The 27,656-nt window shown below is 44.0% G+C and overlaps 2 protein-coding genes across 3 annotated transcripts in view; both read left to right on the plus strand.

Annotated features, from left to right (window-relative positions):
- Positions 1-13,409, plus strand: part of pik3c2b (phosphatidylinositol-4-phosphate 3-kinase, catalytic subunit type 2 beta) — a 78,842-nt gene extending 65,433 nt beyond the window's left edge. For both annotated transcript variants that reach the window (XM_083770610.1, XM_083770611.1), the window contains exons 25-33: positions 7-163; positions 2,560-2,669; positions 4,335-4,536; positions 6,686-6,810; positions 7,791-7,908; positions 9,431-9,518; positions 10,382-10,494; positions 10,736-10,864; positions 11,743-13,409. In XM_083770610.1, coding sequence (XP_083626736.1) covers positions 7-163; positions 2,560-2,669; positions 4,335-4,536; positions 6,686-6,810; positions 7,791-7,908; positions 9,431-9,518; positions 10,382-10,494; positions 10,736-10,864; positions 11,743-11,934 — 1,234 coding nt within the window. In that variant the 3' untranslated portion in view covers positions 11,935-13,409. The remainder of the gene's footprint in view (positions 1-6; positions 164-2,559; positions 2,670-4,334; positions 4,537-6,685; positions 6,811-7,790; positions 7,909-9,430; positions 9,519-10,381; positions 10,495-10,735; positions 10,865-11,742) is intronic.
- Positions 13,410-17,443: 4,034 nt separating this feature from the next.
- Positions 17,444-25,255, plus strand: ppp1r15b (protein phosphatase 1, regulatory subunit 15B). The gene is made up of 2 exons (XM_083771640.1): positions 17,444-20,403; positions 22,981-25,255. The coding sequence occupies exons 1-2, from the start codon at positions 18,316-18,318 to the stop codon at positions 23,188-23,190; spliced, it is 2,298 nt and encodes a 765-aa protein (XP_083627766.1). The 5' UTR covers positions 17,444-18,315; the 3' UTR covers positions 23,191-25,255.
- Positions 25,256-27,656: the final 2,401 nt, after the last annotated feature.

Raw genomic sequence — 27,656 nt, forward strand, 5'->3', positions numbered from 1 at the left:
TGGCAGGGACCGCGCTCCGTTCGTCTTCACCTCAGACATGGCCTACGTGATCAACGGAGGTGACAAACCTTCCAGTCGCTTCCACGACTTCGTGGACCTCTGCTGTGAAGCCTACAATCTGATCCGCAAGCACGCACACCTCTTCCTCAACCTGCTGGGCCTGGTGAGGCGCACGCACGCACGCACACACACACACACACACACACACACACACACACACACACACACACACACACACACACACACACACACACACACACACACACGTACCTCTCTCTCTGTCTGTCTGTCTGTCTATCTCTACAGCACAAACTTATTTGTCTTCCTAGCACCACCAAATAATGAGTCTTTGTTTGACGTTTCTATTCATTCACAGTTTATTTCTTCCACACACACACACACACACACACACACACACAAACATACAGTACATGCAACTTGATTCATGTGCACTGCCATCATCATCATCATCATCATCATCATCATACTATAATCATACTATAATTCTAACAATGAATGAATGAATGAATGTCAGAAACACCGGCGTATCTCCTCATTGCCTGCACCAATCGCTCCCAGGCATTGACCATAATAATATGGAGGTCTTAACGAAGCCATTTCTTCAATAAGATTAATAATGAATTTATTAGTGAATAAAAACCCGTTTATTTGTCCGTGGTCTATCTCCGACCGAGCCACACTATTAGCACACATCTTTCCATGCCAAAAGAAATCTGCACGCTCCCAGAATCCAGCTAGGCTACATTTTACCGACGCAACTGTCATATTTACTGTACAGATATTGTTTTTACATCACCACACGATCCCACGGGCAAAGTTGCTGTGACGTCATAATAGGCGTCACAGAGGCACCTACCCTTTTTCACACCGCCCCCAGGCAGGCATCTGACCACACGGGGAAAACAACTCAGACGACAGACGCATACTACAGCTATTCCCAGGGCTCGACAGTGCGACTAGGTACTCGCATTTGCGACTAAAAATATCACCCTGCGAGTTGTAAAATTAGATTTGTAGCACAGGTGCGACTACAGGATTTGACCATTCAATCGTGATAAAGACAAGTCTCTGTCTACAGCAAGTGCACATTCTATTGTCACGGTTCTATACCTAAATTTATATTTCTGAACGACGTGTCGAGGCTCAATGCGGCGTTCATTTAAAGATCTGTCCCTTTGCTCCCACCGCACCGCCCCTCCCTGTGTTGCTGCTCAGTTCTCTTCTCTGTAGACAGAAGGACTTGCTAGGACCCCGTCCCCGACACGTTGAAACGGTTGAATACTAAAGTTATTTAGAAAGTTTGTAATGTTAAAATAAAACATCACTTGATATAACTTTTAACCAAACGTGGGTGAAACAGCGTGCAGCCGCGCACGTAAAGAGTGCACGTGCGCACACACATGGAGTGGATGGATTGATTGATATACCAAAACAACCCTTGCTTAGCACCTCGCTAAAAGCGTGTGCGCAGGCTACTCTGAGGTGGGCACCCACTGTCGTTATAGGAACCTTCTGCCCTTGCCTGGCTGGATATATTAGTCAGTGCCTAGCTATCTATCTGCATACCAAACTAATAGTCTATCAGTATAAAAACAAATTGATTATATAGATTATATAAAAAATATGATATCCAGATTAATATCAATATTGTGATCATTTCTGAAAAGATATTGTGATATAATATTTTGTCATATTGCCTGCCCGTACCTCATATCACTTTATTAAAGAAAAATCACACCTGTGTGAAGTGAGGGGCACTCTTATCATCATACATCATGTTTAATTTACGTCATATTTAGCAGAATTTTGACCTAATTTCGTTATCGCTTGGACACCCAGCAACATATCCATATCCACTTTTGTGCCCAAGACCATCTGTAAACAATTCCCCACACTGAACATAATTTGCTGTTCATATATTCAGAACGGGTAAGGACTAGTCATAACAATTACCCACTCCCTGTCATTGCGAGCCGGGACGCAGCGATAGTGAGTTTTATTACGATTGAGTATACACCGAATTACTGGTGAGTTCTACAGTGCTTCATAATAATAGTTGTTGTTCACCAAAACACATTTACAAAGCTTAGCACATTTGTCAAGCCTTGTTAAAGTAAGCATTGGACTTCCACTTCAAAACAAAGCATGGCAAGTGTATTTGTATGGCAGATTACAGCTACAGTACAAGGAAACTCAAGTACTTTGCACAAAACATTAAGAATTAAGACGGCATTAAATACAGTTTAAAATCAGAGAAACTTTAAAACGGAAAGACGAGAGAATAGTGCAGAAGAAATTATGAATAGATTATTTAAAATAAAATCTCAATAAAAGCCAGCGGCCCATAGGAAGGACTTCAATGTGGACTTAATAGAGCTTGTAGCAGACCTGCCGTTTTCAAGGACATTGTTCAAGGGTGTGTGTGTGTGTGTGTGTGTGTGTGTGTGTGTGTGTGTGTGTGTGTGTGTGTGTGTGTGTGTGTGTGTGTGTGTGTGTGTGTGTGTGTGTGTGTGTGTGTGTGTGTGTGTGTCTGTGTAGATGCTGTCTTGTGGTATACCAGAACTGTCTGACCTGGAGGACCTGAAGTATGTTTATGACGCACTGAGACCCCACGAGTCGGAGTCCGACGCTACCATGTATTTCACAAGGTAAAGACACACACACACCCACACACACACCCACACACACACACACACACCAGTTGTGCATTTCATGCGATACGTCCCAGGAGCATCCTGATCCCAGGTGCATCCGTGCAATGTTTTTTTGTTCTTAGTTCCATCAAGCAGCATCAGGAATGTTTACATTTTTATATGCAGTTTTGCTCATCTTATTTATTATTATTTTTTGGTGCACGTTATCTTACCGTCATGTATAATGCGGGCACTTAATTAATATAATATTATAATATATAATAATAATAATAATAATAATATAATATCTTTTTTATCTGAAATGTACTATATAAATGTGTTCTACACACACTCTCTGTTCTTCCTCCATCTCTCTTCCTCTTAGTGTCTTTTGTTACTATTCTAATCTCCCTTGTACCATGGCTCCTTTACAACACTCACCCCTCCTTCTCAACCCTCACCCCTCCTTTTCCACACTCACCCCTCCTTTTCCACCCTCACCCCTCCTTTTCCACACTCACCCCTCCTTTTCCACACTCACCCCTCCTTCTCAACCCTCACCCCTCCTTTTCCACACTCACCCCTCCTTCTCAACCCTCACCCCTCCTTTTCCACCCTCACCCCTCCTTTTCCACACTCACCCCTCCTTCTCAACCCTCACCCCTCCTTTACAACACTCACCCCTCCTTCTCAACCCTCACCCCTCCTTTTCCACACTCACCCCTCCTTTTCCACACTCACCCCTCCTTTTCCACACTCACCCCTCCTTCTCAACCCTCACCCCTCCTTTTCCACACTCACCCCTCCTTCTCAACCCTCACCCCTCCTTTTCCACCCTCACCCCTCCTTTTCCACACTCACCCCTCCTTCTCAACCCTCACCCCTCCTTTTCCACCCTCACCCCTCCTTTTCCACCCTCACCCCTCCTTTTCCACCCTCACCCCTCCTTTTCCACACTCACCCCTCCTTTTCCACACTCACCCCTCCTTCTCAACCCTCACCCCTCCTTTTCCACACTCACCCCTCCTTCTCAACCCTCACCCCTCCTTTTCCACCCTCACCCCTCCTTTTCCACACTCACCCCTCCTTCTCAACCCTCACCCCTCCTTTTCCACCCTCACCCCTCCTTTTCCACACTCACCCCTCCTTTTCCACCCTCACCCCTCCTTTTCCACACTCACCCCTCCTTTTCCACACTCACCCCTCCTTTTCCACACTCACCCCTCCTTTTCCACCCTCACCCCTCCTTCTCAACCCTCACCCCTCCTTCTCCACCCTCACCCCTCCTTTTCCACCCTCACCCCTCCTTCTCCACCCTCACCCCTCCTTTTCAACCCTCACCCCTCCTTTTCCACCCTCACCCCTCCTTTTCAACCCTCACCCCTCCTTTTCCACACTCACCCCTCCTTCTCCACCCTCACCCCTCCTTCTCCACCCTCACCCCTCCTTCTCCACACTCACCCCTCCTTCTCCACCCTCACCCCTCCTTCTCCACCCTCACCCCTCCTTCTCCACACTCACCCCTCCTTCTCCACCCTCACCCCTCCTTCTCCACCCTCACCCCTCCTTTTCCACACTCACCCCTCCTTTTCCACCCTCACCCCTCCTTTTCCACCCTCACCCCTCCTTCTCCACCCTCACCCTCCCATCCTCCTAACACTGTTTGCTGTCTTCACCCAGGCTGATCGAGTCCAGTCTGGGCAGCGTGGCCACCAAGCTCAACTTCTTCATCCACAACTTGGCGCAGATGAAGTTCGCCTCGTCCGAGGAGCTGGCCGTGTTGTCCTTCGCGCCGCGCGTCCACACCGTGAAGACCGACGGCCTCATCAGGAACCTCTACGTCTGCAAACACATCCGCACCTACAGCCCCAGCAAGGGCTATGTGAGTTCACCTCAACACATCCACTCCTACAGCCCCAGCTATAGGGCTATGTGAGTTCACCTCAACACATCCACTCCTACAGCCCCAGCTATAGGGCTATGTGAGTTCACCTCAACACATCCACTCCTACAGCCCCAGCTATAGGGCTATGTGAGTTCACCTCAACACATCCACTCCTACAGCCCCAGCTATAGGGCTATGTGAGTTCACCTCAACACATCCACTCCTACAGCCCCAGCTATAGGGCTATGTGAGTTCACCTCAACACATCCACTCCTACAGCCCCAGCTATAGGGCTATGTGAGTTCACCTCAACACATCCACTCCTACAGCCCCAGCTATAGGGCTATGTGAGTTCACCTCAACACATCCACTCCTACAGCCCCAGCTATAGGGCTATGTGAGTTCACCTCAACACATCCACTCCTACAGCCCCAGCTATAGGGCTATGTGAGTTCACCTCAACACATCCACTCCTACAGCCCCAGCTATAGGGCTATGTGAGTTCACCTCAACACATCCTCACCTACAGCCCCAGCAAGGGCTATGTGAGTTCACCTCAACACATCCACTCCTACAGCCCCAGCTATAGGGCTATGTGAGTTCACCTCAACACATCCACTCCTACAGCCCCAGCTATAGGGCTATGTGAGTTCACCTCAACACATCCGCACCTACAGCCCCAGCAAGGGCTATGTGAGTTCACCTCAACACATCCACTCCTACAGCCCCAGCTATAGGGCTATGTGAGTTCACCTCAACACATCCTCACCTACAGCCCCAGCTATAGGGCTATGTGAGTTCACCTCAACACATCCACTCCTACAGCCCCAGCTATAGGGCTATGTGAGTTCACCTCAACACATCCACTCCTACAGCCCCAGCTATAGGGCTATGTGAGTTCACCTCAACACATCCACTCCTACAGCCCCAGCTATAGGGCTATGTGAGTTCACCTCAACACATCCTCACCTACAGCCCCAGCTATAGGGCTATGTGAGTTCACCTCAACACATCCTCACCTACAGCCCCAGCTATAGGGCTATGTGAGTTCACCTCAACACATCCACTCCTACAGCCCCAGCTATAGGGCTATGTGAGTTCACCTCAACACATCCACTCCTACAGCCCCAGCTATAGGGCTATGTGAGTTCACCTCAACACATCCACTCCTACAGCCCCAGCTATAGGGCTATGTGAGTTCACCTCAACACATCCACTCCTACAGCCCCAGCTATAGGGCTATGTGAGTTCACCTCAACACATCCTCACCTACAGCCCCAGCTATAGGGCTATGTGAGTTCACCTCAACACATCCTCACCTACAGCCCCAGCTATAGGGCTATGTGAGTTCACCTCAACACATCCTCCACTCCTACAGCCCCAGCTATAGGGCTATGTGAGTTCACCTCAACACATCCACTCCTACAGCCCCAGCTATAGGGCTATGTGAGTTCACCTCAACACATCCTCCTCACCTACAGCCCCAGCTATAGGGCTATGTGAGTTCACCTCGTCCGTATCACTTCCTGGAGCGCTTGAGTGTTGAGCGCCTTTTGCCAGCGGTCTGGCATGCTTAAGGCTCATACATAGTCTGGATTTTCGGTGGTTAGGTGACCACCGAACTACAACATGACGTCACTGAGCCGCGGTGAAGAGCAAACCACCGCCACCGCTCCATTTTTATATTTTGCGGTGGTCAGCTCACCACCGAAAATCCAGACTATGAATAGGCCTTTAGTCCTTTAACTGAATGAATGAATGAATGAAATTGTATCAAAGTTGTTATCATTGCATTTCAATACATGTTATAGTGCTTATTGAGTCAAATTAAATTGTCTGACTTAACCACGCTGATGTTTTCAATATACTGTAAGAGAATGTATATACTGTAAATACAAAATCTGCAAATACAGCCAACAATGGCCATGGTGGATGTTTATGTACAGTATATGGCTCAAAGCTGTGACTAGACAAAGACATTTATTATTGATTTGCTCTGATAAAATGATAGATATTTCACAGTTATAATGTATTTGTGCTAGTCTGGGTTCCAGCCTGATTGTCTGCGTTCCGCAGAACACAGACAATCAGGCTGGAACCCAGGCTATATTTGTGCACTTCTAAAGAGCCTCTTTGACTTCTCCAGGCATTTGTAGTGAAGGTGGAGAGAGAAAGCCAGCAGGGGGCAGCATTGGTACAGAGAACCTTTGAAGAGTTCCAGGAACTGCACAGTAAACTACGCCTCATCTTCCCCTCCTCCAAACTACCCAGGTACACGCGCGCACACACACACACACGCACACACACACACACACACACACACACACACACACACACACACACACACACACACACACACACACACACACACTCACATATTCGCATACAGATAGCATACATTATTCAACCACGGACACACACTGTGACTGTATGACTGTATGTCATACACACATGTTTAATTGTACAGATATTCTACTGCTAGTCGGATGTTAGGTTCTTAGCTTGCTTATGATCCTTGATGACTGTATTTATATGCATTTATTTGATGTAGTACCATGTATTGTACTTGTTTACTGCAAGTCGCTTTGGATTAAGCCTGCTAAATGCCTAAATTGTTCCCTAACGGTTTAGCTTGAGACCCAAAAGAGAGATCCTAAATGTCTCCCAGGAACGCTCCCAGTTGTTATTTTCACTGGTTCTTATAAGTCTTTATTTTTTTTCATATAATTTATGGAATGTCTTAGATTCTTTTTTAAATATTTTACATTTTTAAATAGATAAAAAAAAAAAAAAAAAACTTTGAGAGTTAAATCAAGAGTTGATAGAACTCTCAATAATTTAGCAAGGGAACCTTTTCAGGGACCCCAGGGGGTCTCTGGACCATACTTTGAGAACCACTGTTTTATAATCATTTTGGGGCGGGAACCCCTTTTGGTGTTAGCATTATGTTATGCTTTAGCTATTTAAAAATAGCAGACCTACAAGCTCATAGCGCACCACCGAGTGGCGCGCTACGAGTTTGTAGGTCTGCTATTTTTGAAAAATCGAAGAACGACTGACATTGAAACATAGCTTTTTCAGAAAACTGTCATTTTCAAACAGACATTTTTAGAATCTGATCTCAGGTCAAAATGGGTTGATGTCTGGAGCACAGCTTGATCCTGTGAAACACACGTATCTTTGTATACGTTACGAATGTCATCATGTGATCACGGTGTTCTGACCCCTGCCCTATCGGTGTCCTCGTGCAGCTTCCCCAGCCGCTTTGTGATTGGCCGCCTGCGCGGAGAGGCCATGGCGGACAGGAGGAAAGACGAGCTGAACGGTTACGTCTGGCATCTGGTCCACGCTGCTCCCGACGTCGCTCAGGTGTGTGTGTGTGTGTGTGTGTGTGTGTGTGTGTGTGTGTGTGTGTGTGTGTGTGTGTGTGTGTGTGTGTGTGTGTGTGTGTGTGTGTGTGTGTGTGTGTGTGTGTGTGTGTGTGTGTGTGTGTGTGTGTGTGTGTGTGTGTGTGTGTGTGTGTGTGGTTGTGTGGTTTCAGTTTGACTCACTGGTTTCTTAGAAATCAGCCCCTCCCTGCACTGAAGGCACGTATCTCTCTATGCAATGCACACAGGAGCTTGCGAGCGCACACACACACACGCACACGCACACGCACACACACACACACACACACACACACACACACACACACACACACACAGGGTGGGGAGAGCATAATATGCTCTACTGTATCAGGCCTCTGGACTGGTAAATGTAATGGCAGTTCTTTCAGCTATTAACGTGCAGACATGAACACAGCATTTATGGTATAGTCTACTTTAAAACGGTCTGTAAGATTGCAGCTCATGCTTAAACTTAGGCTCTCATTTGGAGGAACATATTAAGTGTCAGACTCAGGATTGTATCTGTGTCCTCCCACTTGGACCCCCTTTCCACCGGTTGGTTCCAAATGGCAACCGGTTCAGTTATTTTTGGTTCTTAGTCCATGAGCCAGAGCTTCAAAATTGGTGGGAAGAACCAAGAATAACTAAACCGGTTCCCATTGGGAACCAACCGGTGGAAACCTTGTAAAAGACACGTCACTTACATCTGGCGTCCCTCTTCTGGGCATGTCACAAGAGGTGAAAATAGCAGAATGACAGGGCAGAGGCTCACAACGCATCTCACTGCCATGCAGTGAAATAGACGATCCACAAGCTAAAAACTGCGATGCGTTTTGAGCTTGTAGATCAGCTATTTTTGCCATTATTTGAATTGAATTCCTGAATAGTTTTTTGCTATTTTTGAATTGGAATCCTGAAAAGTAACATTTTTAATTAATTTCAAATGCCCTTCAAATGCCTTTAATTGTAGTTATGTTAACTTTATGAACTAAATATAAATACATTGGACATAAAAAAAGACAATAACATTTTAATTATACTCATTAAGCTACTAATTTAGAAGTGAAGGTGGGGGCTGGGTCGCCAGTTACCCATGTATGATCTAACCCCTGAGCTATTTTGCCCTGGCAAGAGACTGCTACAGCATCACTGTACACATTTAGCTTTCTGCATGCTTCCATTTATGAATGCAGCATCATAGTCCATTTTCATTTCCTCCACTATTTAATAATTAACATATCTCAGATGTTAATAATTTAACGACTCAAGCCTACGCCCTGTTTTATGCTTCGTCATCATGATGGTGTCACGAGGCAGAAGTAGGCGATCTGCAAGCTCGCAACATTGTGAGCTTGTAATTACGTTTAATGATACAAAGAATTCTGCAATGGAATATGTTACTTAGACCGTATCCATATATCTGCTGATCCACACCATAATGGATCAGAAAATCAGTTGTTACAGACTCTAATCAGATCTCTCTCTCTCTCTCTCTCTCTCTACAGTGCGACCTCATCTACACTTTCTTTGCTCCTCTGCAAAGAGACGAGAGATCAGCGACAGTGGTCAACACTCTACAGAACAAACCTGCTGGTACACACACACGCACGCACGCACGGATTTATGGAAAATCTTAGAATTTATATCGTACTTCGTAATATATTATATTGTCCTTCGAAAATGTACTTATGTACGTAATTTGTATGCATGTTTAAGGCAAGTGCTCCAGTACTTAACTCGAGTAAGTTGACAGAGCAACTTTCACTTTCACAGTGGAGTAACATTTGACCTGGAGTATCTATTCCACTCACGTACTGGGGTCGAGTACGTTGTCACTGTGTGTCACTATGCTTCAGTTAAGAGGGCGAACTGTACTCATGAAACAAAATGCATCGCATGGTCAAAGTGCTCCACACACACAGTCACTCACACACACACACACACACAATGAGAAGTGCAAAGTCCATCATGTTCCCAACGCAATCTGCAAGAGATTGTTGACCTAAGTTACCAGAATAGATTTGTCTAATGAGCGTGACATTTTTCGTACAGTATACACCACACACACACACAGTTTTGAATTTTTTTCTGCCAATCAAAATACCCTTTCAGTCATAATAAATAAGAATTTTACTTGATTCATTCGGAATTAATACATTTTATTGTGACACCAATCCAGTTTCAGTGAACTGAAAAACATTTGCCTAGAGAATGTCAGTCCAAACACAGAAACACAAACAAGATGGCATATATAGCGAGTCATTACAGTGATATGCTTATAAATAAATACATCATTTTGTAGAATGTCAGCTTTAATCTCACAAACAACCACGTGTTTGTGTGTTTGTGTGTGTGTGTGTGTGTGTGTGTGTGTGTGTGTGTGTGTGTGTGTGTGTGTGTGTGTGTGTGTGTGTGTGTGTGTGTGTGTGTGTGTGTGTGTGTGTGTGTTTGTCCAGTTGAGTTGTCCTCCTGGGCTCCAGTGGCGGGGACAGTGGCGGGGGAGGTTAAACTGTCCATCTCCTACAAGAGTGACAAACTCTTCATCATGGTTATGCACATACGAGGCCTGGTCAGTGTGTGTGTTTGTGCTTCATTCAATACAAATTAATGTTTATAGAATAGAATGTTAGTGGAAATGTAGAAACAAGAATGAGGACATACAGGTGTGCGTGCGTGCGCAAATCTGCTATTTCTGCTTTTTCTAAATGTATGAACATTTGTCAAGATCGAAACGATTATGACAAAATAATTGCGATTAGATTATGATTATGTAATGATAGTGACGGGCCTATGTGTGCTCTGTACCCCAGCATCCCCTTCAGGATGGGACAGACCCAGACCCTTACGTGAAGCTGTACCTCCTCCCTGACCCCCAGAAGACTGGCAAGAGGAAGACCAAGGCTGCACGCCGCACCTGCAACCCCACTTACAACGAGATGGTAAACTCCATCCCACAATCCCACGACTACGCATTTAAGTTGACGGTTAATTGTCACACAGATAATAATGCTTTAATTGTGTGGGGGTATTTTTTGCATTGAACATTTGAACGTTACAACTTGTATTTTTGTTTGCCTTTTACCCTTCATAATCACAAACTGCACAGGGCAGACACAGCTGTATGACAAATAACTTAAATCTAAAACATATACCAAATCACTTTATTTTCTGTACAGCTAAGCTAAAAGAATGTGATTATCTCAAATTATTGAGATTAGACGACAATGTAATTATAGTGACAGGCTGATTTATACTTCATAGTAGGGGCCGTGTCACGTACCAAAAATATCATGGTGAGCTTTTAGATCTGCTATTCCCTGGACACGACACCGGTGTGCCACCACGTAGTAAAACTCGGGACACAAACGCCCACTTTGTCAAGTCTTTGTGACGTTGTGCATGTATGGGACTTTGCTCTGGACTGCGTGCGTGCGTCCAGGCGGGGCGCACACACACACACACACACACACACACACACACACACACACACACACACACAGTCAGTCATGCATGTTAACGTCACTCAGTCAGCCGACTGTCAGGAGGAGCTCGTGGCGCGCTATGAGCTATTTTTCAATAGCTAAAGCATAACATATTGCTAACACCAAAAGAAAAAAAATATATATATATCTTTAGATACCACAGAATCAGTTTACTCTGCCATGTTCTGTGACGCATAAAGATGTGTGGGTGTTATATATATATAATCGAAAGAGTAATCGACAAGACATTCTTGCGATAATTGCAGTAGTGTGAAATCAGAAATACGGATAAAGTCTGACGTTGCTTTTATCCGTCGTCCGTGCCGTGTGTTCAGTTGGTGTACGACCGCATCCCTCGCGGGGACCTGGAGCAGAGGGTGATCCATCTGCGGGTGCTGGGCGACGGGCCTTTCTGGGAGAACACCCAGCTGGGAGAGACCTTCATCCCGCTGAAGAAGCTCGTGCCCGGCCAACACTGGGTCGACTGGCACCAGCTGGGCACAGCGGGCGCGGAGTCTGCCCGCTGAGCGTCATGGAGAACAGCTGTGTGTGTGTGTGTCTGTGTGTGTGTGTGTGTGTGTGTGTGTGTGTGTGTGTGTGTGTGTGTGTGTGTGTGTGTGTGTGTGTGTGTGTGTGTGTGTGTGTGTGTGTGTGTGTGTGTGTGCGTGCGTGCGTGCGCTCGTGTGGGTGCGTGAGCGCGCGGGGGAGAGAGACAGCCACAGTTCTCCAGTCTATAGTACTAGACTTATTTCCCCCAGTGGGGGTGCATGATGGATCTCTTTCCTAAGTGGGACCTACAGTAAAAAAGTGTGTGTGTGCACATGTGTGCGTGTGTCCATCTCTCTGGAGTTTTACCAGTGGATGAAGATGGATGGCTTGACAGACGTCCCACTCCAGCCAGCCCAACGAGTGATTAACCCTACGAGTGACCACGGGAGGAGACTACTCCTACTGGATGGACACGCGTTTTGAAAGGAAATATTTCTTTAGACTCCATTGCCGTTGAAAAGCCTTGCTGTGCTGACCCACAACCCACGTGGGCTCCGTCCCACGGGACCATGCGGCCCATCAAGAAGAAAGGACGGTTACGAAATAACGGGCTAGCCCCGCCCCACTGCCTCCTGCCTTAGGGAGTCATAAGTTATTTCTTTTTAAGTTATTTCTTTTTTTTTAATACCTAATTCCTTATTTGGATGCTGATGCGTCTTAATTTTGAGCTTGATTTGGCGCAAGTCTATGATTTTTTCCTAATTATCTTTTCTGTGTATTACTCGGATGTTTTGAATGTAGATATTAGGGACAAGTGGATATTGTCATGGGTTCGGTCTTTCAGAATTGAGAAAGTGAAGGTATGGCTCTTTTCATACTGTTGTAGGGTAGTGACATACCCACCTATTAACCTGCCTATGGTATGGAATGACTTGGCTACAACACCACCACAGCAAGCAGAGATTCTATTGTAATATTCCCTCGCTTACTCTGCTCTTGTCATCTATGCTGTGGTCGTAGTTCATCTGTAATATATAGCGCTCAACTGTGTCACAAAATGCCTACAAGGTATTTTTACCCTAGGAGAAGTGAGTGAAAATAGGTGCCATAAAACACCCATGGGCCCTGTCGTGAAGTTTCCTAACTGAAGAATGCTAGCCGGACAGAGGAGTAATAAGGCCTTTTCTGTACATATACAGTAAAACAGCCTGTCTGCACTATTCGTTATCTTTGAGTAGCTCAGTCTCGTCTTTAAATCGTGTAAAGTGTTTGCTTCTTTAGCGATTTAAGCAAGGGATAGAAACCCACCTGGGCACACAGATTGCGCCGCTCCTCTTCGTGGAATTTAACATTTCAAAATGTGCTGTACATTAACTGACAAAGATGTAGAATATTTTTCATATAGAGAGTATTAACAACTGAAAAGTTTAATTGAGTGAGGTTTTTCTTTGCATTTGTGCTCCTGTGTGTTTGCGTTAGGCATGTAACGATATATCGTATATCGATATTATATCCCGACGATATGTATCGATTTATTAAATAAAAAAAATCGATAAAAAAAAGGGGGGGGCTTTTAGGGGGGGCTAGTGTGTGATAAATGTCAGCTGTAATCATATTCCATCATATTCACATGATTTTGGAGAGAAATGAGACAGTAGAGGCCTGGAGAGGGGAGCTGTATATGTGTCTGTGACTGTGCCCAGGTGATGGTCGTTATTGATGCTCATTAATACATCAAGGAAGGCAATTATCTTTGCAATGTAGTTAAATAAAAATTGTGAAAAAAGCTTTGGGGGGAAGATAAATCACAAAAAAAAAGAAAATTGGTCATTTGTCTGGAAAATCATTGTGTTGAAAATATCGTGAAAAATCATATTGTGAACCTCATATCGTGATACGTATCTTATCGTGAGTTGAGTGTATCGTTACATGCCTAGTTTGCGTGTGTGCATGTGTATACAGAGAGAGGTGGGGCAGAATGAGGAACAAAGACACTCATTTAATGATTCACAAACCCTGAAACTGCATACTGAGGTGCTTTTATATCAGTTGACCCCTCTTTTCGGTTAATTTTGTTATGCATTTTGAACTTACAGCATAATGATTCTAAGGTAGTGTAGGTAGTGAATGAAAGGTAGATCTTAACTTGTGCATAACCGTAACCATGCTGTGACCAGTTTTTACAACTGGTTTGAATTTGGCCTCAAGGCACGATTTCAGATAGTTTTAATGTTGAATGTCCATCCATCTTCAACCGCTTATCCGTATTCGGGTGGCGGGGGCAACAGCTCCACCAGAGAGCTCCAGACTTCCCTCTCAAGTGATTTCCTCCTGGGGGATCCTGAGACGTTCCAAGGCCAGTGAGTCAATGTGTTTCCTCCAACTGCGCCTTGGGTTTCCTCCCAGTGGGACGTGCCTCGAGGACCTCCCGAACAGGACAAAATATGCTGTCTACATTCTACACTGGCTAACATGTTCAAATGAGAGTTTGGCATCTGCCAGAAATATTCTTATTGTATGATGATTCTGAGTTTAATATTTCGGTATCAGTGTTTCAGGACTGAAAATTTGTTAATTAATGTTACGGCAAAAGATGGCCAAATGCTAAATATTGGTCCCCACAAAAACAAGTTGAAGACCACAACCTGTGTGAAACCACTTGAGAACCACTTGTGTAGTACGTACGGCAACTTAACAGGTTGTTAACTATTTTGTATTAATAGTTTAAATAATCGAGGGATTAGGTGCTGGGTACGTAATCATGGCTTATTTTTTACGGACCTCAGAAGGAACAGACGGAAACCTCAGTGGTTCGAGAGAGAGAGAGAGAGAAATAAAATAAAGTCATGTTGTGAAAATCACAAGCCAATATGTAAACACATTTTCTTTTTTGTCTGAGTTGTTGCTCTTTAGTCTTTTACTCAGTGAGAGTGTCTCACAATCCACTTTTGGGTCATGACCCCATGGGTTAAGAAACAGCAGGCCAGAGGGCCTCTAGATGAGTGACCTCAAGGGATTTCAATCCCTGACTCCTACGACACACTGGGAAATAGGGGACAGAATGTAAGTTCAAAATGAACTGGATCTTGTATTACTGTAAATAAGACTGAGAAATATCATTTAATGTGATTTGATTTTCTCCAATTCACTTTTCAGTTTTACGCTCACTTTTTATTTAGATTACAAAGGCTGTATTGTGCAACTTTAATTTTTGAACATGTTTTGTAATATAATTTGCACTAAATAACAAAATAAACTTGAATCGAAATGAAGAGTGTGTCTTATTGTAGCAGTGTATAATGTGAAACCTACAGTATTCCGGGAAATCTCTGCTGCCAAATAAGATGCAGTAAAAGATAAAATAGGAAAAATAACTTTATTGGTAGTCTAAACTAAAGAATTAGGCCAACAAAATTAAAGGTAAAAACATGTACATTCAAAGTTAGTCTACAGATGAAGACAGCATTTACTGTCTGATGTTTGCTAATAGTTATGCACATGAGAATTATCCAACAGTCATTGACTTCCCATTATATTACTTTTCAGCTGGTTTCACCTATTTGCAATATTAAAGTACAAGAAATACGTTTTAAGTGTATACTGCACGTTGGAATGTACCAATGTAACAACATATGCCCAGTTGCCCACATCGGGTACACGGCTACAGATCAAATTGTGTGTGCAGGCGATTATGTAATAATACATCTGACAGGCCTATAGTGCCATGTGGCCAGAGTTCTTCAGCACTCTTCCACATATAGTGAAGCTGGTGCATTTCCATCCTGAAGACATGGTGCTGTGAAATGACTGCGTATATACTGTCATGTTGTTTTGAGTGCATCATTTTAACCTGGGAAACTAAACCCATTCATTAGTAATGTTACCCATTCACCAGTAACATCACCAGCTGGTTTCTCCATGTTCCGAATGGACAGAGACGATGGAAAAATGGAAATGCCTAAAAGTGGGGGAGCGTGTTTTATAATTAATGGCAACTGATGTAATCACAACTCTTTACACGAGCAAAAACGACTGAATTGGATTGAGATACTCACCACACAAATAATGTTAAGTTTCGTGTGCATGAATGTTCTGCTAATGTTCTATCTAATTTCATTGATGTTTATTTGTATTATGAATCCACTTTATTAAATATTAAGTTCACAGACAGTGAAAAATTATACATTTCACTTGCAGGGGTCACATCGCCTTGGAAACAAACATAAGCATTGCACACTTGTGCAATGCAACAAGATAAAATGCTGCAATAATAATCTTGGGTAAACTGAATATAGTTGGGTAAATGCAAGTGCCTTATCAAGTATTATTTTTCAAGGAATTCACCTATTGTATGTTTCACATGTCAGTGATGTCACACGGTCAGAAATGCTGCTGCCATTGACTGTCACTGTGTACTGCACACAGTCCCTATTTTAGTCAACAGTCTTACAAGTCAACAAGTAACTTGAACCTTTACCTACTGCCAGGGATGGTATACTGGGCTGGCATTTGGGAGAGATTGACTAAAAGACTTTTAGAACAAAGCGCCACTGTTTTTGAACATGGTAGAGGGAGAGAAGATTTTATAAGAGGGAAGCTATGCTGTGATGTGCTCCTTTTTCAGGGAGAGAACTGGAAATGTTGATCTTATGAATTTTTAATGAATGAGGGCCGGGTGCTGCAGTCACAGAATGAGGACATAATATATTATGCATACTTTATGAGTGAGTGCATGGCAGGCATTGGCTTGTCCCATAGAACTCATTTGCACTGCACACATAAAAAAGTCACTAAAACAGTATTATGATTGATCTCCATGCAGTTGGCAAATGAGCTAGGTATTGACTACTACATGAAACTATAGAGTCCTCAACTAACCCGATCAATATATCTTTTGCATAATAGAATTATTTATTTTGATAAAGCTCTCAACATTGAGTCACTGTGTTGTGTTCAATGTAATTATCAGAAATACAAATTAATACTAATAATAATAATCTCATCATGTTTTAATTTAACTGCAAAGTATTCATTATTACTTAACTTTCCATGCCTGTGAATGTGGGGCTCCTTTATAACTCTATGGTGTGGGGGAGGGGGGTTAGTTACAGATGATCCCCTGCTGTGTTTCATCTGCATTGCTGCTGGCCTATTAATACTGCAATATTATGGGCACAGAAACAGAGTGGAGATGAAAGCATGTAGGGGGACCGCGGGCCGGGAATGTCTTCAGAATAAATAAAATTTGCATGTTAAAAATAACCATACATCTTGTTGTGTAAATGCATGTGAATTGTCAGTATGTGCGTACAGCCATCTGCAGTCAGATGTGTGTGTGTAAAATGTGAGAAAGGACGTGATGATAAGCATATGGTGGGGGGGTGCCGGGTGGCACATTTCACTGTCGTTACGTAACCAGTCCAGCACGGTGCCTTGGCTCACATGCGTTTCCTTTGACCAGCACACGCTTCAAGTGAAGTCGCAAAATAGCGACGGTCCCTGGGCCGTTTTGTCATCTCGACGACGATTTAGCGACGGCCCCTAAAGTGTCTGATGAAATCCTCTCCTACGTAGTATATCCCAACTGAAAAGCGAGGCAAACCCACCATACAAGGAAAAGACACGAGAAAAACGACACATACAGACACAGCTTGCCTGATAGTTTATCTGCGACCGAATTATAGACGGTAAAACTTGCTTTTTTTAAACGAGTTGTTTAGAATATATTTGAATCTTCGTTTGTTTGTCCATCTGCGACGACGACGCTGTTTTTCGGTGCTTCAACTTCCTCCAACGGCCCGCCGTTAGCATTAGCATTTAGCAGCTGGTTGAATGCGAGCGTAGGTAGGGAGCCACCGACCCGGCGTCCTCGTCAAGCCAGAAAAAGACCGAAGACGACACAATGGCCTGCTGTCTTTCTCCGTCTGAAGTGGAGGTCTCTTTATGCTGCAACCTGTCAAGCGACGTTCACTGTTCTCCTCGCCCCGCCGCCGCCGTTTCTTCCACTTGCACGAAGCTAAAGAAGAAGTACTCCAACCACCATTCTTGTCGGCCGAACATCCTTCCCGGTTCGAGTCCTAACAACGACATGGACGCGCATATTCACTGGGTGTCTTCTAGCAGAGGTAACCGCCATGTCTTCGTCTAGAGAGCGGACATGACGGACAGTGGACGTTAACTAACATGGGTGGTCAAAATGGACAGCGTTTGGAATTCACTGGAATCGCGTTTTAGTTGCAGTTCTGCAGCTGCCTGAAAGGTCCTGTTTTTTTGACAGCTGTTAGCATTGGTTAGCTTGCTACCTTGACTACCGGTATTAAAACGCCACATTTAGTTACGCTAGTTGATATATCACTATAAGAAAATATATATACATATATCGATTTATTTATATTTCTTTGTGCAAAATATGCAAGAATATGAGTGGTGAGGAAGGTATTTCCGTGAGACCGGCCCCGGCCACGTCTCCCACCCGACATGGGATGGCCTCTCTGGGGCGAGAGAGCCAGGACAGGTCGTGGATGAGCATGTTCTCGAGGCCTGCGCTGTCATTCCTGCAGAAGTACTTACCGGGGCCACCTCGGAATCGTGCTCTGCCAGACAGTGCAACAGGGTGGGCCAGTGAGGATTTCGGACATAACTTAGTTGATGACCAAAGAGCGTTTTTAGGACAACTGGACGAACTGATGCCCGGGGCGCAGCATTCGACCCCCCACCTGTCGTACCTGCGCTGCGAGCATAGTGGCCCTGCCGGCCTCATCCAGACCGCCGGCGGTGAAACCACCTTGAGTTGGATCACCGCGGGTTCCCTTCAGGAATTGGGGATCCACACTGCTGCTGAAATGGAAATGAACATTAGACAAGAAACTCATACAGGTTATCTGGCGGCAACCGCCAGGAGTGTTCTCAGTCATGTATTTTTGAGTTCACCATCATCAACTCAGGACATAACGCATACCGAAGGAGCAGGTCAGGTGCTCGGCGGGAGGAACTGGTACACAGACGACGCTGGTTCACCGCTGAAGAACGCGGGGAGTACTAGGAACTGGTGGGGTGGGTTTTGGGGAAACGAAGAAGGCCCTCAGAGTTTGCTGTCAAATGTATCGTGGGGCAAAGGGGTTCCGTTAACAAGCAAGCACTGTTCACAACAGGAGGGTGGTACAAAAGCTGCTGTTGCCAAGCCAACCGAGCTGTCTGTACAGCTCACTAACAGGCAATCAATGCCAGGGGAAAGCGCTGGACAAAACGGTGACAAAGGGCAGCCTATGGACAATGACAGCCTTCAAACATCCCCACCAGAATCTCTCCAGAGTTCAGAGAGGCTTACACTACAACACCAGCCCAGCATTAATGTCAGTGGCATTCTTGATGCTGAAGTAACTGAAGCTGCTTGCAGTGAGGTGGTAGTTCTCATCCCAGACCAAGACAATGGCTATTCCAGCCTGGAAGAGGAACACATCATCTGCCAACTTTACATGGTAAAAGCCCCGTGTGAAGAGGAACCACGGCAGGTGACTGACAGGACGGTGACAGATAAAGAAACAGAGGGCAGGAGTTCTGAGGCCAAGGAGGAAGCAGAGTCTCTAAGTTCCAGGGAGATGGAGGGAGAGGAGGGAGAGGATGGTGATGGTGAGGAAGAGGATGATTCTGATATCAGCGAGTCAGATGATGATGATGAAGGAGAAACACCCATCGAGGAGGGTCCATCTGCTGCTGCCATGCCTCTTACCCCTCCCTCCTGCCAAAACAAGTCTATCGCTTACATAATGGGCAGCCCCTGCAGCGATGATGATGATGATGTCAGCCAGTCAGACAGTGAGTTTGACAGCGGTGATGACGACGGCTTTGATAGCGAGGGCTCGTCGGAACTCTCTGACTCGGAAAACGACGAAGAAGACGACGAGGACTCTGACAACGAAACCTCAGAAGCAACGCGCCTGTGGAACTCCCTGTGCCAAAGCCGGGACCCGTACAACCCACACAACTTCACCGCCCAAATCACCACCCCAAGGACCATCCCCAACCCTGCCACCGCCACCTCCTCCTCCTTTGCAGCCTCACCCTGCTCCCCACAGTCCTCCCCAGGCTCACCCCCTAACCATAACCCTTCACCTCTCTCCACATCCCCCGCCTCCCCGCCCGCCTCCGGGGACAACGACAGCTGGGACGACTCCGCCTCGGCCAGTGAGGTGGACGAAGCGGAGAGCCTGCGCCTGTGGAACTCGTTCAGCTCCCTCTCTGACCCCTACAGCCCCTTCAGTTTCCAGGGCCCGCTCAGGACGCGAGAGCCTCGTAAAGCAGGCGGTCAGGGTAAGAAGGTCTCCCGGACTCGTCCTCGCTCCCCCTGCCACGCAGCAGCAGCAGCAGCAGCATCAGCAGTGGTGCAGGTGCTCCACTACCGGGAGGAGGATGCAGAGGAGAGGCTGGACAGTGGCTTCTCTGAACCAGTTGTCAGCGTCGTTGCTGCTTCTACAACCGCCACGCCTTGCTTTGGCATCATCAAAAAGGTAAAGCTGTCTGTCACCACACCTGTTTTCTGCACTCACACCATCTATCTCTCTTTCTTTCATTCATTCATTGATTTGTTCAGTCCATATCCTCACTTTATGGTTATTGAGACTGTATTCCAAGACATACCAGATAAAATGTGTATTGTGTAGTCTGTGGGTTTCTGCTGAGGACTGCATTTACAGCAGGTGTGATTAAATGGTTTTAGGGATTTTAATAGTTAATCGATTAATCGCCGTTAGTTGTAAATTAATCGTAAATTATGCGGTTCTATCATTGGGTGGTTTTCTGTGAATGTAATGCTGTCTGCGCGCGCACGCACATACAAAGATGCCATTGCCTGGCCCTGTATCGTCAATGGTCAAATAAATATTTGATTAATAAGGAAGGAATATAATATGCCTTTTTAGATTTGTATGTTAGACATTGAGGGAAATTAAGATTCTCAGAATCTTTACAAGAACACTGCTTATCAACTAACCGGTTAATTGATCAATAAGCTTATCAAAACATTTAAATTAACGAATGCATTAATCGAACATTATTTCACATCCCCAAATAGTATGATTGGACCTGACATCGTGTCTTCCCAGTCACAGGAGCGAAGGCAAAAAAAGCGAAAATGATGCAATTCATCAAATAAAATAAATAGTAGAGAATTCCCATGGTGCATCTTAGGGTTGATCACTGTGGTGAGCCATACCCTGCCAGTACACGTTAATCCAGCCTTGTCCAAAAAGGCAAGACAATCACAAGCTCACACTTGGTTTTAGTTTAGGTTTATTCAAATGGAGGAACATTACATTGCTCCTGTCCTCTCCTACTGATGTAATATACTATTATTGTAATGCAACTTTATTGTGTTGTTTCAACCTGGCCGTGACTTCTCAAAGAATGTGGTCTTTCTCTGTTCTGTCTCCATGTGAATGTGGGTCCTATATAGATGGTGATTGTCTGCTTGTGGTGTTGTTACTGTACATGTGAGAATGAATAGAACACACCCAAGTCATAACCAACCACATCTGCACATCACGCATCTTGTAAAAATATGATTCATTTTATGGCATGTCCATTTCCTTGAGGTGTTCAGTTAAATGTTACAATGCCGAGGAGATAAATAAATATGTAGCTAAATGAGGAGTTAGTGATGACAGTCTCTTACAACATTGCATGCATGTGAGCTTAATCATTTGTGATTGTAGTTGTCTCTTCATCTTTGCACGTTTTTATGTTCACGTGTTTTGGGACTATGGGAACTTGGAGGTGATGTAAATCCTATGCAACATGTCCCACTTCCAGGTTGTCTGTGATGTGGTAGATGGAGGCTTATTTTGGAAGCTCCCTGGGGAAAGTAGTGTACTTTTTAAAAGCCTATGAAGAAGACCGTAGGTGTAATGTAGAGCATTTTCATGTGTATGTCATGTACTGTACTGGTCTGTGGCCACATAGAAAACAATATATGAATGCAGTAACAAAAGTGACGGAATAGACTTGACAAAGACTGAATGTCTACCTGCTGCTGACTAACAAGTGGGTCTGGATGAGGTTCAGCTAAATGCCTAAATGAGGTCACAGTACTGTATATTAGATTTGTTATTGGCTAGGCTATCCATGTCATCAGCCTTTCAAATTCAGGCCTACCCTATGACAGGAGCATGTGTCATAGTGAGTACAGTCAGTGTACATGAGAAGTGTTTAGTAGCACTGATGACTTTCAGTTTCATCATGTAGTGTTATGGTGTGGAATGGTGCCATTTAAAGCTTAGAAAAGTTGAACTGTATTCAACAGTTAGGCTAATGTCTAAATAAATCAAAGCAAGTGAGCCAAGGTTGACTAGACTAATGATTGCTGCAGATTGTATTATCCTTCAAACCTTTTTCAAACAGTTACGCCATAGTTCACATCCACACTCGAGCATGCCATGTTACTTAGCAACAGTAACCCAAAATGGTAGAGGAAATGAGAGGGGCATTCATGCAAAAAAGATTACGCTTTTTATGTAAAAGCTAATGGTGTCTTACTGTCTTTTGAAAAGATCAGTGTCATATTTTCCCCTTCTCTAAACCTGACCTAGTTATTTCGGGGGTTGTCAAATCGAGACATGGTTCCTAACTTCCTCCATTTCCCAAATGTTCAAGCCATTCTTTGTGTCATCACTGCTTGCACAAGAAAAAATCACACTTGTGTGAAGTGAGGGGCTCTCTTACCGTCATACAACATCATCATACATCACATTCTGTGCTCAGCCAATCAAATCATTTCCGTGGTACACACAGACGCACAAAGCTCGGCATAGGAGGGGCTAGCACCCCTCGGAAAAGGGAAGCATTGCAGTTTCTATGAACTCAACTTGCTACAAAACAGTTTTAAGGTCAACCACACCAATGCAACTCCTTGCAACTGCCATTGCATGTTGCAATGCAATGGCAATTGATTAAAAAGGTTCAGTGCTTTTTAGTTCACTGAACTCGAATCCAAACTACCAAGGGTTTTTCTATCAAGGGTTTCTCCCCTGGCTTCCCTCTCCTATTGACAATTGCCGCTCTTACCTGTCTCCCTCCCCCCTCCCATGCAGGTGCGCTTCTCTGAAGACATTGAGGAGTTTTTCGCCAGCTGTAGCGAGGAGGAGGACCGGCGAGGTCCCTGGGAGGAGCTGGCCAGGGACCGCTGTCGCTTCTCGCGTCGCTGCCAGGAGGTGGAACAGAGCATCGCCTACTGCCTGGAGGCTCCGCACCGCAGCCTGGTGTACCACAGGTTCACCATCTGCTACACCCAGGACACCTGAGGAATGGAGGAATGGGTGTCCTGGGTGAGATACACACTCGCTAGCTTGAACATTCTTTTTCACCACAGGATGCATACATATTGGGTTTATCATAGCTTATGAAACGTGTGCACAAAAACAAACGTAGGACGGAAGCATTTGAAGAACTGTTTTGAGTGCTTCCTGAGCTGTGATGCCACCACCTATCTCTCTAATGCTCAGTTTGTTTATGAGAGACTTGATGAGACTGTGCAGAGCTCCGACTGGCTCCTCGCCATCATTTGGTTTTTGCTGTTTCTTGTTTTAATTCTTTTTGTTTTCCAGTTGAATCTTAGTGGTGTGATGGAGTTGATTTAACATGATTCAGGGCAAAACCACAACTGCATAAATGTGTTATTAAAATGGTATGGACACTATGGTTGGACATTTTTAAGGGCTTAACTTGTGGTTACACTGTGAGGTAGATCTCCCATCACAATTTACTTTACAAAAAATTTAACTGGTACTAAAGCCAAGGGAGTCTTCTGGGAAAGTACACTTTCCCCTTAATATTGCACCTCGTGCTGTTTCTGCTCTTGCAACAAGACAAACAGCCAATTACATACTAGTGAGACAGTTTCAATTGCATCAGGTTTTAAATCTGCCTTCAACAACCAGGCTTCTAATTCATTATGATGTGTGAGTGTCTGTCTGTGCCCTGTCCCTAAAGCAGTAGCACTCTCTTGGTTTCACACTGACAGACCTGCTTTTTGCTTCGACACAAACAATTTGGACCCAACCCTTTAAATGACAGTATTTTCCGTTACTTTGACGTTTTACCAGCAGATTGGCAAGACCACTATGTAGTTTTGTAACGGCCCCCTGAGCACTTTTGGAAGTTGAACAGACAAGGATAAACTCAGTATCACATCAAGGATTTTAAGGGTTTTGGTAAGAGTGATCTTAGTATTGAGATACCACCTGGTGTTGCATTCAGCTAGAGTTGGTATACTTCTCAAGTTCTCAGTAATCCGTTTTTGATCGTCAATGCCAAAGAAAGTTATAATTTTAACCTGGGTAATTTAGTGTTTAACACGCCTGGTTGACACAGTATTTCTTTCCCTTTAGTCTTTGAAAACCCCTGAACTGAATAGTATTGAATGATTTTAACAGATTAAGACAATTGCAGAATGCAGATACTTGGTGTAATCACTAATGATAATACATCTTGAGTATTCAAAACATTTATTCTATAAATTGATTCAAATATAATGTTTGGTAATGCCAACTGTGGTATTCAAACGTTCTGCCTTTTATATTTATACAGCTTCTATACACAACTTAAGGTATTTTTAGTTCCAAGTAAATCACAACAGGGATTAGAAGTACTATATTAAGGGTGAAGGATCTCATGGAAATGTATCTTCACCCTGACTGAGGCTATGTTATATAGCAGTCTCTTCCCTGTGTCCAAATTAACTTTGTCGTAAAATTGTTTCATAATGCATCCATTGGAACTCGGCCCCTTGTGTGTGACCTACATCATGTTTCCAACTTTCCATATAGTTGCAAACGTGAATTTTAGTCTCAAATGTATTGCTATTGGACAAGATGAGAGGCGACATCCTGCATTGTGTCTAAGAAATATGTTCATGCCGCTATTTATTAAATTAAACAGTGAATGTAAAAAAAAATATTTTTGCAATATTGTGGAAATGCATCCTAAGTTGCATGAAGATATTTGGATGGAAATGGCTACAGAGAAGCCGTCTTTAATGGACTTTACAACCCTTTACGTCTGTCGCTCTGTCCAGAGCAAGTGTGGTGATCTTTGCTTCAATTGAACGTGTTAACCATGGAATTGCTAAAGCAAAATACAGGGATGGAAGACATCATCAAATGAGACTTGGCAGAAAGATATCAGCTGAACTGAACTTTGTGTAACGAGGAAAATGGGACTGATATACTTTTTGGTGTTACTTTACAATGAACCAAATCAGTTTTATTTTTGTAAAACATAGTTTGGTGGACAAGTTATGCTTAAGCATTTCCTTAACAGCTAATTTGAATGGCATTCATTCAGTGGAAATAAATCAATATTTAATGATGTGCATTGTTTTGTGTTCATTTCAGCACTCAAGCTTAATTTTCAATATTCTTCTCGGCCTGTCCACTACAGTTGAGGCTCTTCCAATAAGGATAACTTCTGCTCCTATTATGATTCTGTAAAGATGGATAGAAATGGGACTGGTTTAAAGCAGTCCTTTTTTAAGGTGGTTAGAATGCATGGTCACAGACCTAGTTGTGACGTGACAAAACGTGAATATTTGTATATAATTGTGAAATATTAAAGTTAAATTATTACATTTTAGAAATGTATTTTTGGATAGGAGTAGAAGGATGTTACAATGAATAGACTAATGAAAAGTACCTCCATTACAAAAGCAGTGGTTGTCCAGTAAATATACAAGCACCACATGACATTCTAGGCCAATTCCACTTCATATTTCCAAATGATAGTGGAAATGTGTCAAGGATAAGGTTGTGATCTGGGCACTCAATAGTGCCTCCTTGAGTGTGGTTTATTAATTACAGAAATTATGAACATTAACAATTTGACACAAGGGATTCATTGCCTCAGCAGCAAAAGGAAAAAAAAGGATCATCCAAAACAATCCGAACCGATAGCCATAGCCCATGGGTGTACTGTAGGTTAAAGAGAAACTTTCATGACAAGAATTCTCATTCTTGTAAGAGGACATTAAAATCTTCATAGAAATGGCAAAACCATTCTCCACTCCAGTGTGCACAGGCACAGAAATAGTGTACTTACTACCTTATGACTAGAGACAAAGTAAATGACAAAGCAGCATTTCTCTGCTGTCTGGAAGAAACCACCCAGGAGGTTTTTGTCGAAGCGAGTTTTAATCGGGCCTACTTTTCAAATACCTAAAAATGGAGTTAGGTGGTTTCTTCTGGACGGCAACAATATTTTGAAGACTTTCATGATTATGAATTGAATACCCAGGACCTGAATGAAAACAAGACCAACAGACTTTTTTTCTATTCTATTTATAGTGTATATTTATTTGATACATGACAATAATAAATAAATGGAACTGAATTCAGTGTTCCTTGCGTAGGTAGTTCAGGCAGACAACTCGTGAGCACGCCTACCTGATCAGGTGCCTAGTCTCATGCACTCTTGATATGAACTTATTGTTTAACATGTTTTTGCAATAATTCATGGTTACCAACTTACCATGGACACATGCATCCTCCCTCTCCATCAGCCATTATCTAAGAACAACATGTCTCTGTCTGGACTGCTCCATTCAACATAACCACAACAACATAAGTGTGCTCCTCAGAACAGAGATCTCCACCAGGCCGGGTCGTCTACACAGGGCTGGAAAACTTTGGAAGTCAGTCATAGCCAATCGGAATGGAATGAAACATCTGACTGATGCATGAATCCAGAGATAATGTTTATGCATTTCTCTGAGTTTTGGACAGTAGTAGTTTTGAAGAAAACAAAGTGACTGACAGACAGACAGACGGACGGATGGATGGAGGGCGAGTGGACAGACAAGCTGACAGGGGGAAAAGCATAATCTCCAGCCTTCGGCTGTCCTGTCTGTCAGAGATAATTGAATCCTAGGCAAATACAAACAAATTATAAAACTACAAATTCTATCTACAGATAAGGCCCGGAAAATATGTTTATGAAAGAAATAATAATCCATCCAAAGAGTTAATAAACAGTCAGGCCTAATGCCGAAGGTGACAACAATAACAAGATATTAATGCAGCATAATCTGTTTTCTGAAGGCAACCCACACTAAGAGCTGGTCAACATTGACTTTGTTGTTTTGGCAAAGGCTACAAGTCAATACAAAAACTGCTACGAGGATGAAACCAGGGAAAGCACTAAGACTTGTTTACATCAGGGTCCTCAATAACTCAATTCAGAACATTAAAAGATGTACAATATACACTTCTGTGAAAAACAGGAAGTCATCATATACAGTTAAAGCACTATAAAAGCTAAAACCTGAAAAATGGCGTTAGCTGGTTTCTGCCAGACAGCAGTGTGTGTGTGTGTGTGTATGTATATAGTCGACACATGCGTTCCACACCCCTACGGGGAGTGCAGGTCAGTGCCCGGTGTCAAGTCGGTCGGACCCACGGTAGTCCAGAACCGTCCAAAAAAGGCCTCTGCCCGGGCTGTGGACAGGGCCCCTGCCCAGTGTCCATATATGGAGCTGGCCTGTTCTGACATCATTCTGACGTCTGTGTAGACGTCTGTGTCTATTTGGGCATGCCTGACAAAGAACTCCATTTATGGGCTGGGGCATTCATTTCCAACTTGCATCGTTACTTCCAAGTAGGCAGTGCCCAACGGGCACCGCTGTAGAGGCTCCAATGGGCACCGCTCAGGTAATTTACAAAACAATATAACATCACTGCCATACCTGCTGAAGAAATAGGGCTTGATCTGTCAAGTC

This window comes from Protomyctophum parallelum (assembly GCF_964188405.1).
Source record: "Protomyctophum parallelum genome assembly, chromosome: 8".
Taxonomy (NCBI): domain Eukaryota; kingdom Metazoa; phylum Chordata; class Actinopteri; order Myctophiformes; family Myctophidae; genus Protomyctophum; species Protomyctophum parallelum.

Excerpts from the sequence above, each read along its gene's own strand:
- ppp1r15b (XM_083771640.1), top strand. The coding sequence starts at position 18,316 with ATGAGTGGTGAGGAAGGTATTTCCGTGAGACCGGCCCCGGCCACGTCT. Across the intron at positions 20,404-22,980 it reads GCTTTGGCATCATCAAAAAG|GTGCGCTTCTCTGAAGACAT; the intron begins GTAAAGCTGTCT and ends CCTCCCATGCAG.